This window comes from Capra hircus, chromosome 5 (genome assembly GCF_001704415.2).
Source record: "Capra hircus breed San Clemente chromosome 5, ASM170441v1, whole genome shotgun sequence".
Lineage (NCBI taxonomy): Eukaryota > Metazoa > Chordata > Mammalia > Artiodactyla > Bovidae > Capra > Capra hircus.
Window position 1 is genome coordinate 73,407,915 of NC_030812.1, and position 12,869 is coordinate 73,420,783.

Consider the following 12,869-nt stretch of genomic DNA (forward strand, 5'->3'; position numbering starts at 1 on the left):
TACAAAGAGTATGTATTTTTCAGATTCTTTTCTCTTATAGGTTATTACAAAATATTGAGTATAGTTCCCTGTGCTATACAGTAGGTCCTTGTCAGTTATCGATTTTATATATAGTAGTGTTTATCCGTTAATTCTAAACCTCTAATTTATCCCACCACACCCCTTCCCCTTCAGTAACCATAAATTTTTGATTAGCAGTAATTATTTGATGTTCTACTACCTGTTTCCACCTCCCCACCCCCGAGAGGGGATTGGGGGCTGTTTCTTTTTTCAGCAAAAACTCCTATACATCCTGTCTCCTCCTTAACCTCTTTGGAACAGCCCTGCAGAGCTCCCGAGAGACTGGCTCTTGGACTTATCTCAGTAAGGTCACTGAATTAATAGAAAGTAATTCTCAACTTTCAGGTTGCGCTTTTCTTCAGTGGACAGTACTGAGTGATGGATGGATTGATGGTGAGGAACTGGCTTCTGCAGCTGTGGGAGGGCCAGACAGGTCTGAAGTCTGCCAGGCAGGCTGTCAGGAAGGGATGGCAGAACTTTCAGGTCCAGGATGAATCTGCAGTCCAAGGCAGAATTTCCTCCTATCACCAGATCTTTAATGTAAACACTCCTGCAAGGAATCATTTGCCTTTTAAGGCAGCATGTTCACAGATTTCCCAGATTAGGGTATGGACATCTCTGGAAAGCTGGCAACAGCCCCTGAGTGGCCACCACCCTTCCTATTCATGCATTCATTCTCTCATTTTTCCCCGCATGGTCCACCTAAGGGCTAGGCCTGTGCTGAGGACTGGGGGCATAGAGGGTGGCCACGTGGAGGCTGAGGCAGTCAGAGAAACAAATGGCTGCGGTACAGAGTGGAGGTCGGGTTCAGAGGACTTTGGTGACACGGTGGGGGGTACAATCCAGGAGGAGAGGATGGGAAGGCTGCCTTTTAAGGAGGGGGGCACATGTCTATGGGGACAGGGACTGTGCCAGGGCCTGAGGGAAGCCATGGCTAGAAAGGAAGGGGATGCTCTCTGCCGTCAGATGTACTCCTTGGTGGCAGGAGGGGAGGGAATCGGGTTCTAGGAAAACAGACTCTGATGTACCAAGGAGTGAAAAGCAAAATTCCCAAGGTTTCTGAAGAAAACAGTGGAGACCTGAAGTGATTGCTGAGGGGCCTCTGGTTAACCCTTGACCCCCTCCCCGCTCCCACCTGCTCCTTTTATGATCAGGCGTGTGTGGGTTTGAGAAGCAGAGACAGGTGGAGAGTTCGGGCTCGTTTGCTCAGCCCTTCGTCCCACAGAGAGTGGCAGGAGAGGGGCCCACTGGAGGCTGGGGTGCTGCCGAGGGCCACTGGGCTGGGCCTCCCTGCACGGGTGACACCTATAAAGGCCTCTCCTCTCATCGGCCTTCTCTGCAGCTCTCCGAACTCGCTTCCTCCAACTGCTGAGTGCTAGGGGCACCGCTTACAGGGATGCCTGTAGGCAGATTCAGGCTCCCACCACTGAAGCTGAGTGAATGGGGTGGGGAGGGGCTTGGGAGGGCTGTGGAGTTCCAAGCCTCCTCTCCTCTGCTGTCACATCAGGGCGCTTCCCACCCTCGGCCCTGGCCCAAGGCTGTCAGCTTGGGAGAAATCCTGCCCATAGTTTCAAAGCCCCAGTCACTTCACTTCTTGCTGCCATTAACCACATCTGCAGCCCATTCGAGAAAAATCTCCAGAAAAGCAACAACTATGTCTGCCGGTTCGCCACACTATCCCCAGTGTCTCCACAGGCCTGGCACTCGTTGGGGGCACAGTAAATGCCCCTCTTCCTTCCTTCAATTCTTGCACATTAAGTAGTCTACAGTGTGGCAGGTGGGTGCTAGGCTGAGGCTTGGGCCTTTTAGACCTTTCTTCACTTTACAGCCGAGGAAAGGGAGACTCAGAGAGGCTAAGTGACTTGCCCACGGTCACACAGCAGGTAACAGAGTAGATATTTGGACCTACTTCTTCTGCCTGACTTTTTTCCACTTGACACAAAGTATTGCAGTGTGAAAGTGTGGAGGCGAGGAGAGGGGGTGGCCTACTGGGGTGATGGCCAGAACAGCAGAAGATGAGGTGGGACAAATGGGCTGGGGCAGGGTTATGATGAGCATCGAAGGTCAAGGGAGGGACCCGCAGGATTTGGCCTTCATCTAGTGGGCCACCAGGACCAGGAGTTTGTTTCTGCTTCAGGTCCTTATTCAACTAAAGTAGTCTCAGGGAGGGGCTTGTCACAGTGTTCAGTTTTCTCATCTGAAAAACAGTACAAGTATATGATGTTTTAGTAATCCCAGTGGAAAGTCTGAGTGAAACATACCAGGGCTAAAATCCACGTTTGTGTTTTTTGCAGTTTATTTACTGTAGCTGATTTCTAGTATCATAGTGTCGTGGTTGGAAAGATGCTTGATATGATTTCAGTTTTCTTAAATTTTCCAAGGCTTGCTTTGTAATCCAGCATGTGATCTATCCTGGAGACAGTTGCGTGTACATTTGAAAAGAGTTCATTTTCTGCTGCTTTCAGATGAAATGCTTTATAAAGTCCATCTGGTCTAATGTGCCATTTAAGGCCTGTGTTTCCTTATTAATCTTCCGTCTGGATGATCTGTCCATTGGTGTAAGTGGAGTGTTAAAGTCCCCCACTAGCTCAGATGGTAAAGAATCTGCCTGCAATGGAGGAGACCCACATTTCATCCCTGGGCTGGCAAGATCCCCTGAAGAAGGGAATGGCTAGCCACTCCAGTATTCTTGCCTGGAGAATTCCATGGACAGAGGAGCCTGGTGGGCTACAGTCCATGGGGTCACAAAGAGTCAGACACGACTGAGCTACTGACACACACACGTTATTTTGTTACCGTCAGTGTCTCCTTTTATGTCTGATAACTTTTGCCTTATATATTGAGGTGCTCTTACAGTGGGTGCATATAAATTTACAATTCTTATATCTTCTTCTTGGATTGAATCCTCAATCATATGTAGTGTTCTTCTCACTGCTATGTTTAAATGGATAACCAACAAGGACCTACTCATGATACATGAATGGATACATGAATGGATACATGTATATGTATGGCTGAATCCCTTTGCTATTTACCTGAAACTATCACAACATTGCTAATTGGCTACACCTCAATACAAACTAAAAAGTTAAGAAAATCATATGTGGTGTCCTTCTTTGTCTCTTGTAACAGTCTTTATTTTAAAGGCTATTTTGTCTGATGTGAGTATTACTACTCCAGCTTTCTTTTTTGTACGCATATAATTCTATTCATTCGTTTCGTTTCTGGTTGTGCTGGGTCTTAGTTGCCGTGCGGACTTTCCTCTAGCTGCAGCGAGTGGGGACAGCTCACTAGTGGTGTGCAGGCTTCTCACTGTGGCACCTTCCCTTGTCGGGGGCCGCAGGCTCTAGGGCAAGCGGGCTTCAGTGGGCTCTGCGGTTGCAGCTCGTGGACTCTCTAGGGCTCAATAGTTGTGATACACCGGCTTAGTTGCTTCACAGTATGTGGGATCTTCCCGGATCAGGTGCTGAACTTGTGTCTCCTGCATTGGCAGGCAGAGTCTTTACCACTGAGCCACCAGGGAAGCCCCCACACTCCAGCTTTCTTTTGCTTTCCATTTGCATGGAATACCTTTTTCCATCCCCTCACTTTGAGTCTATGTGTGTCTCTAGATCTGAAGTGGGTCTCTTGTAGACAGCATAAATATTGGTCTTGTTTTTCTATCCATTCAGCCAAGCTATGTCTATTGGTGGAGCATTTAATCAGTTTACATTCAAGGTAATTATTGTGATGAGTGTTCTTATTTTGTTATTTTGAATTTGTTTCAATAGGTCTTTCTTTTCCCTTTTCCTCTTTTGTTCTCTTATGATTTGATGCCTATCTTCAGTGTTGTGTTTGATTCTTTTTTCTTTTTTGTGTGTAAACTCATTATAGATTTTTGATTTGTTACCTTTAAGTTTTGGTATAGCAGTATATATATATATATATATATATCATCCTTTTAAGGTGGTCTCTTAATTTCAAATACATTTAAATACCTTGCATTTGTACCCTCCTCCTATCATGATTATTCATTTTGATATCATATTTGTATGTGAATAGTTTCCTGCCTTTACTGTATGTTGGCATTTACCAGTGAGCTTTTCCATAATTTTTCTTGATTCCTAATTGTGGTCTTTTGTTTTCCGTTAAGAAATTCTTTAGTATTTGTTGTAAAGCTGGATTGTTGGTATGAATCCTTTTAGCTTTTGCTTGTCTGTGAAGATTTTTACTTCTCCAACAAATCTGAATCAGAGCCTTGCTGGGAGGAGTATCCTTGGTTGTAGGTTTTCCCTATCATAACTTTAAATATACAGTGGCACTCCCATCTGGCCTGCAGGGTGTCTGCTAAAAGATTAGCTGATAGTCTTATGAATATTCCCTAGTATATGCATATTTTTTCTCATAGTGATGCATCCTGAAACAGGTCTGTCTCTCCCGCCTCCCCTCAGACTGTGGTCCTTGACAGCAGTGCTGTGTTGTCCTTTTATAATTTATTATTATTACTGCTTTGGCTGCACTGGGTTTTTGTTGTTGTGTGCAGGTTTTCTCCAGTCGCAGCGAGCAAGGGCTGCTCTTCCTTGTGGTGTGTGGGCTTCTCACTGCCGTGGCTTCTTCTGTTGCAGAGCATGGCCTCAGTACTTGTGGTGCATGGGCTCAGTTGCCTCACAGCAAGAATCTTCCCAGATCAGGGATTGAATCCATGTCCCCTGCATGGGAAAGCAGATTCTAAGCTATCGGACCATCGGGGATGTCCTCCTTGTATATTATTTGTAGCTTTTAATATTTTCTCTTTGTTTTTCATTTTTTTTCAGTGTAATTATTATGTGTCTCAGCATGTTCCTCCTGGTTAATCCTGTATGGGACTCTCTATTTCTATTTCTAAATTTCTATTTGTGTTCTTATGTATATAGTGGGTGAGTTATGTTTCACTCTGAACTTGAGTAACTGTTACCTTTCCCATGTTAGGGAAGTTTTCAGCTGTTATCTCTTCAAATATTTTCTGAGGCCCTTTCTCTTCTCCTTCTGGGAGTCCTATAATGCAAATATTGGTCCATCTGATATGGTCCCAAAAGTCCATTAAACTCTCATTTCTTTTCGTTCTTTATTCTGCTCTAAAGCAGTGGTTTCTACCTCTCTTCCAGCTCACTGATTCGTTTTTCTGCCTCACTTATTGTGCTATTCTTTTTAGTGTATTTTTCATTTCGGTTATCATATTCTTCAACTCTGATTGTTTTTTTTTTCTTTTCTAATCCTTTGCTAAAAATTTCTTGTAACTTCTCATTCTGTTTATCCATTCTTTTCCCAAGTTCTTGGATCACCTTTACACCCTGAACTCTTTCTCGAGTAGATTGCCTATCTCCACATCACTTCGTTCTTTTGGGATTTTGTCTTTTTCCTTCATCTGGAACGTATTTCTTTGCCATCTCACTTTGTTTAAATTTCTATTTGTATGTAGTGGGTGAGTTATGTTTCTCAACTTTGGAGAACTGACCCTTTGTGAGCGACTGAACTGAACTGAAATGTCCTGAGTCCCAGCAATATACTCCCCTCTCGTCACCCAAGGGCCAGGAACCAGCTGGTGCAGGTAGTTCTGACCTGCATTTGCACACTCGCTTCCACAGCTACAAGATCAGTTTTCCTGCTTCTGGTGTCTGCCCCCTGGTGGATGAGGCTGGTGGAGAGGCTTGTGCAGGCTTTCTGCAGGGAGGGGCCCGCGTCTGCCCACTGATGTGTGGAGCCAGGTCTTGGCCCTCCGGTGGGCAGGGCTCTGTCAAGAAGTGGCTGTGGGCTCAGGAAGTCTAGGAAACCTGTGTGCTGATGGATGGGCCTGTGTTCCCAACTTGTTGGCTGTCTGGCCTGAGGATTTCTAGTAGCAGGATGAGATCAGGTCTCAGTGCCAAGGACCCAGGATACCTGCCTGCAGCAAGTTCACATAGGTGAACACTCCCCGCTTTGTGCACCACCAGATTTTATGACCCCAGAGAGAGCCACAGCTGCCCCCACCTCCCCAGGAGATCCTCCAAGACCAGCAGCTAGGTCTGGCCCAGGCTGCTATGGAGTCACTGCTTTTGCCCTGGGTCCTGGTGTGTGACATCTTGCGTGCACCCTCTAAGAGTGGAGTCTTTCCCTCAGTCCTGTGGAGCTCCTACAATCAAGCGCCACTGGCCTTGAAAGCCAAGAGTCTGGGGGCTCCTCCTCCTGAGGCCAGACCCCTATGCCGGGAAGATGGGGGCTCGTCCTCCTGAGGCCGGACCCCTGTGCCGGGAAGATGGGGGCTCCTCCTCCTGAGGCCGGACCCCTGTGCTGGGAAGACTAGCGCAGGGTTCAGAGCTCTTGCTCCTGTAGGACTTCTGCAATATCGTCATTCTCCAGTTTGTGAAGTACTCACCGGGTGAGATGGGATTTGACTATATTGTAAACACACACCTTCTACTGTCTCGTGATTTCTCCTAATTCAGGTCTTTGGATGAGTTCAAGGTTCATTCTACTTAACCAACTTGTCCCCCTTCCAGTGGTTCATCGATTTTAATTATCCACATGCCCATCCTTTCCATTAGTAGTCAAGATTTAACTGATAAACTTCTAAAAACAGACTCTTCCAATACCAGAAATCACCAGTGTCACTGGCAAAGCCCACTCGGGTCCCCAGGAAAAATAAGATGGAATCTAGGTGATAAGGTCTACCCTCTTTTTTTGTGATTAGTGTAGTTTGACTTAGGTACAGAGGGCCCTGTGCAGGGGCCTTGCACGTAGCACATTGGATTAACATTCTCAGCACAGAACCACTGGGCCAGACACTTGCCAGCCATGTGCAGAAGCCAGCTTTTGTGTTCATAACCATAGTCTGGATGCAAGATTTGGAATTTTCTGGAAAAAATAAGCAATTGAGCAGAGTTAGGGATGAAGAGGTCTCTGATGCCAGCAATCAGAGACCACTGGGAAAGCTGATTGCTCAGTGGAGGCAAATGAAGAGGTGAGCACTTGCGGGGACCAGGGTGGATGGTCCACTTCAGGGGCCGGCAGTGAGGAGGGATGAGCAGGGGGAACGAGAGAGGCTGGATGAGGGGAGGCATTAGCATGCTTTAGGCTCCACAGACACACATGGATGCCTGGAGAGGGAGCCAGGACCCCTCCCTTCCACAAGGGACTTTGAAATCTGCAGACCCCGGGCTCTCATGCTTGTGCATGGTGGGCGGTCAAGCAGCCGACTGCTCCCTTCCTCCTGATGTGCAGCGGCGGGCACCCCCCAGCACTTCCTAGGCACAAGGTGAACAGCCAATCCACAGGACCTCAAGGGGGAGAACTAATATTTACGGGTCCTGTACTGAGTTAAATGGTGGCTCCCCAAATAGTATGTCCACGACCTAATCTCTGCAACTGTGTATTGACCTTAGGTGGAAACATGTCTCTGAAAATCCTTTGAGTGAAATATCTTGAGATCAACATTGATTACCTAAATCCAATAACTAGCATCCCTATAAGAGACACAGAGACAACAGAGAGTAGGTGGAGAAGGCCACAAAGAGACAGAGGCAGGATGGAGGGGTGCAGCCGCAGCCAAGGAACGCTGCAGGCACCACCAGCTGGGAGAGGCGGGGAAGGCCCCCAGAACTTCTATAGGAGTGGCCCCCGCTGACAGGAAGAAGGGCCCCAGACTCCAGTGCTGGCCCTCACCCACCTCTCCCATCACCTCCTGCCACTCCTTTCCCAGGGCCTGAAAGTGCACCTGCTCAGAGGCTGGACGGGTCAGCTGCTGGAGGCCTGGCAAGCATCCAGTCTAGGAGCCTGCAGCTCTCCTGAGCAGCCAGGCTGGGCAAACAGTGACCTGGGTTGGTTGGGGAGAGGAGGCCTGCATACAGATAGGCTGCTAGAGTCCACATCTTGAATCAAGTGCGAGCCCAATCCCTTCTCTAAGGAGAGCCTTTTTCTCCCTCCCCTCTCACCTGCAACTGCAGGGACATCTGTCTTTACTGCCCTCACACTCCCAGTGCCCGGCGAGGGGCCTGGTTTCCACCCAGCCTTTGTTGAAAGAATGAACAAAAGCTGACAGTCCTTGGAGAGCCTCTGCCGCAGCACCCACAGGCTTAGGCACCAACTCCCTCATTCCTTCTTCTGCAGCCCCTGGGACGAACCTCCAGAGGGCAGGCTTTGCCTTGTCTGATGACTAAGGAACCTCGAGAAGCTGGCGTCTCTAGCCCCTGAGCCAGCTCGGCGTCCAACACATAGTACGTGCTCAGTAACTGAAAGGAATCAAGATTTATAAGACACTTGTAGCATCCTTGAATCTGGCCAGCCTACCTTTCTGCATGACCACCACCCCCTATTAAAGCCTGGCCCCAACCATGCTACACTCCTGGAAGCTTCCAGAAATTGCCCAAAGGAGGTATCTGCTGCAGAAGCAAAGCACAGTCCCTTCCAGGGGAGCCCAGATACAGTGCCCTCTAGGCCACCTGCTCCCGTGCACAGACAGCCCCCAGACACGTGTCTCGTAGCACAAGGATCTCTTTATTGTGACGCTCAGTGGAAAACATCTGTAAACCAGCTCACTGTAGTGGTGACAGCTGCAACCATGCTAAGGCACTTTCATTATATAAAAAAAGGGCGGGGGTGGGAGTTCTGTCCACTCCTTTGTGACAGCAACTGGGACCTGAATTCAGAGCTTTTTAGGCATATGTAGCTTTAATATATCTTCATGATTTCTTGAGAGTTTGTTTCCTTAAAAAAAAAAAAATGCCTTCTTTGCCATAAGTAAGTCTAAATGCAGCATATACAGAATAGTTAGGAATACAAGGAAATCCAGCCACCAGTGTAGACCAGTGCAGGACAAGCTGCTCTCTCCTAGACGTGCTTCTGAAGGAAAGGCAGTGATGAAGACTGGGAATTTCATCACTAATTACAGTGAGAGGGAGAAAAGACAACAACGTTTTCTGTTTCTTTTAAAAATGTCTGTGCAGACGGCAGCATCTTGAGTTATACTGAGTCAACGGTGCTGATCAACTACCCTCGGGCCCCAGTCCTGGCCCTTTCCGCTGCTCTGGCTGTCAGACTTGGGACAAGTCCATTAACCATTAAATATATTTGGTCCCCAAGAGTGTTGGGAGAGGCCACTGCTGGCCTTTCCAGCTTGGCCCCTAGGCCCTGCCTGCTCAGCCCAACAGCCCCGCTGCGGCAGGGATGGGCTGCCCTGGGCCAAGGAGGGGAAGGGGTCATCATTGCACTTGAGACATTTGAGAAGCAGGAAGGGGACAGTGGCGCTGCCCAGCGGGGTAGGGAGGAAGGCCCTCCCCTCCCGCCCCCGGCATCCTGTGCCCTGCACAGAGGTGGACCCCCTGGGGCTGCTCATGTTAGACCACCCAGAGTCCACGGGAGCAGGGGGGCCGGTGGGGCAGAGGGTGTGAGGTCACCGAGTGTGATTGCCAACAGCAAAGGAGGGAGAGGGGACAGCTGGTGGCAGAGGCGGGGGGGAGGTTACAACTCTTCCTGGGGCGTTGGGCTAGCGAAACTCCTTAGTCTAAAGAAAAATAGATTCATAGAAAACTCTCTTGCCCATCCCCGGAGGCCTGCTCCTGCCTTCCTCGCCTCACCATCTTGTGCTCTGTGGCGAGAAGGCGGGAGACCCAGCTGGTCGCTCTGTCCCTGGGCCCGGGCCCAGGACCCTGACTCTTTGGTATCAGATTCGGGGTGGGGGTGGAGGGGAGCAAGGGGGCTGCAGCAGAGGAAGCCGAACGCCCTCAAGGAGGCCTGGGGGACAGGCGGGGTGGTAAGGGGGGGCCTGAGGTCCCCAGCCTGGGGGGACAAGATGGGGTCACAGTCACAGCAGTCCCCAGAGGGAGGAGGGGGTGCTGTGGGGGCTGGGGAGGGGAGGCGGAGTCGCTGATGTCCGTCTCCAGGCAGCAGGAGAAGAAGAGCCGGTTACTCGGCAGCTCTGGCCTCGGCGGCTTTGGCCTCTGCCCCGTCGGCTTTGCCATCCATCTCATCATCCGAGCAGTCGCTGGCACCTTTCCGGGCCATTCGGCGGGGCACAACAAACGGCAGGTCCCCACGCCTGGGGGCAGAGGTAGCGGTTAGCAAGGCTGGCAGGCGGCCACAGCACAGCTCATGTGTTTCAAAGCAACCTCAGAGGAAGACTAGCTCCTGACATCCCACAGGGAGAAGCAACGGGGTGGGGGGCCTCAGGGGCAGGACAGGAGGGCTCACGATAAGGGGGTGACTGAAGCTTCCTGCTCTCACCCCAAACACCAGCAAAAAATTGTCAGGTAATAGGGGCTGATTAAAGGAGGCACAGTGGTAAAGAATCCGCCTGCCAATGCAGGAAATATGGGGGACACGGGTTCAATCCCTGGGTCGGGAAGACCCCCTAGAGAAGGAAATGGCAACCCGCTCCAGTATTGTTGCCTGGAGAATCCCACAAAGGAGCCTGCTGGACTGCAGTCCACGGGGTCGCAAAGAGTCGGGCACGACTGAGCGACTAAACAACAGAAGGAGGCCCAGGAGCAGCAGGAGCCACCTCTGCAAAACACCACCCTCTGGCCACACTTGGCACCGAACAGGTGAGACCGTGAGACAGAGGCCGACAGTGCAGTGCACACAAACGGGCATCTCTCCCAGTCCCGGATAAGAAGACCAACAACAGACACACTGGCTAGGCTGCTGCTTGCATGCTTGAAAAAAGGAAAAGGATCACTGGGAAAAGGAGGCCAACAATGAGAATGTCGACAAAAAAGGCCCTCTGCCTCAACCATTTCACACTGCCTGATCAGGACACTCCTTTGAGAAATGCCAATCAGCCCTCTCCACCTGATCAGGGTTGGAAGACAGACCTGAGCTGTGCCAGAGACTGGCTGGGTGGCCTTGAGCAACTTCTAGTTCACAAAACCTGAAAACGTTCTCAGCGGGCTTAAGGGCCGTGACAGGAACAGACTTTTCAGGCAGGATGGGAATCAATCACCCAGAGAGATTATTCAAAAGGCTGGGCTACAGCCTAGGAGGCTGGAGAACCAGGAAGGGCTCTCTGACAAGCACCCTTCTGGTGTCTGTAAGTGCCCTGCCCACTGACAGGGCTGAGAAAGGGACTGAGTTTACAACAGCCTCATGATGAAATTCTGCTTTTCAGGACAAAGGAACTTTTCGGAAGAGAAAGGGTCACGTGGCGGGGTGGGTGTGGGTGAGGGAGTGGGGTGGGGGGCGATTGGCGGGGCTCACCTGAGCTTGTTCTTGAGGGAGCTGACCTCGCGGTTCATGGCATCCGCCGTCTCAGTGGCATCCTCCAGCTCACGCTGCAGTTTCCGGCGGGAGGCATTGGCCCGCTGGGCCTCCTCCTCCGCCTCCTCCAGCTGCCGCTTGAGCTGCTTCAGGCGGGTGGATGCCTTGTCCGCCTGGAGAGACGCAAGGCCAGGGGCCCAGGTCAGGACTCCACGTGCCGGTGGCCCACCCCGCCCTCAGCTGCCTCGGGGCAGGGCCCTGCTCCGCCCCAGCTCACCTGGTCCTTGTACTGCTCAGCGTTCCTCCGCTCGTCATCCACCTGCAGCAGCACGTCCTTCAGCTTCTTCTCGGCCCGACGCACCTGCTTGCAGGCTGCCTGGCGCTCCCTGCGAGGCACAAACACAGTGGCTCAGGGGCACCCGCTCTTTCAGAGGGTCTGGTGGACAAACCCACAAACTGGGCCACCCACATCTGGGTCTCACTGGCCTGTCCCCTGTAGGGAGGCCTTGATCAATGCTCTTATGAAGGCATTAGGATTGGTCCCATTTCACAGATGAGGAAACTGAGGCTCAAGGAAGTGACACATCTCAGAGAGCACAGATAAAGCTAGAAAAAAAAAACGACTGACGCCCATTAGACCCGGGTTCGATCCCTGGCTTGGGAAGGTCCCTTGGAGAAGGGAATAGCAACCCACTCCAATATTCGTGCCTGGAGAATCCCATGGACAGAAGAGCCTGGTGGGCTACAATCCATGGGGTCGCAAAGAGTCAGACATGACTGAGTGACTTTCACTTTCACCCCTAAAGAAGTCTTGTCTTGCTGAGCCCACAGATGGGCTGCCCAGGGAGTGGGAACTACCACCTCTCTCTGATTCAGCCCTGAGTCACCAGGCTCAACTTTAGAAGTGGGCCGTGGGTTCCTCTTCAAACTCTAAAGCCCTAGCAAAAGGCCCCAGGAAAAAAGATGAGAGCCCCGCCCCCTCCTTAGGACAGGGGAAACAGCATCAGGGACGGGCACACAGAGAGGCCCGCAGATGGTGCTGGGTGGCGGGCGAGGGACACCCACTTGGTCTCGTTGTCCAGCTGCTCCTCCAGCTGTGCAATCTTGGCCTCCAGGGCAGTGATGGAGGCCTTGTACTTGGACTTGACAGTACCCTCCATCTCCTGCAGCTTGACCTTGAGCTCCTTGTTCTGGCGCTCCAGCTGCTGCCTTGCGTTCTCGTTCTTCTGGGTGTGGCTGCGCTCCAGGTTCAGGTCGGTGTTGAGCTGGTCGATCTGTGGGAAGAAGGGCTGGTGACCTCAAGGAAGGCGGGGACCCTCATCACCAGACCCTCCTGGAAGAGGGAGCTGCCCAATGGGAAGGGTTCAGAAGCAGCTCGACCCCTGAAAGAGAGGAACCAAGGAGAGGGTGCAGGCGCCAGGATGTCCTCCTCTAAGCATCGGATGGCTTCTGCTGGGGGCCCCGGTGTGGAGGGAGGCCCGGCTGCCCACCTGCAGGTTCGCCTTCTTCAGCCTGTCGTTCACCAGCTCCGTGTTGCCCTGCTCCTCCTCCAGCTCCTCCTCCAGCTGTGCGATGCGGGCCTCCAGCCGCCGCTTCTCCTCCAACGCCAGGGCACTGGGGAGGGT

At 51.3% G+C, this 12,869-nt stretch overlaps 1 protein-coding gene across 1 annotated transcript in view; it reads right to left on the minus strand.

Annotated features, from left to right (window-relative positions):
• Window positions 8,527-12,869, minus strand: part of MYH9 (myosin heavy chain 9) — an 85,445-nt gene continuing 81,102 nt past the window's right edge. Inside the window, exons 37-41 of the mRNA XM_018048283.1 lie at window positions 12,735-12,858; window positions 12,310-12,518; window positions 11,522-11,630; window positions 11,245-11,417; window positions 8,527-10,087 (exon numbers count right to left, since the gene is read on the minus strand). Coding sequence (XP_017903772.1) covers window positions 9,955-10,087; window positions 11,245-11,417; window positions 11,522-11,630; window positions 12,310-12,518; window positions 12,735-12,858 — 748 coding nt within the window. The 3' untranslated portion in view covers window positions 8,527-9,954. The remainder of the gene's footprint in view (window positions 10,088-11,244; window positions 11,418-11,521; window positions 11,631-12,309; window positions 12,519-12,734; window positions 12,859-12,869) is intronic.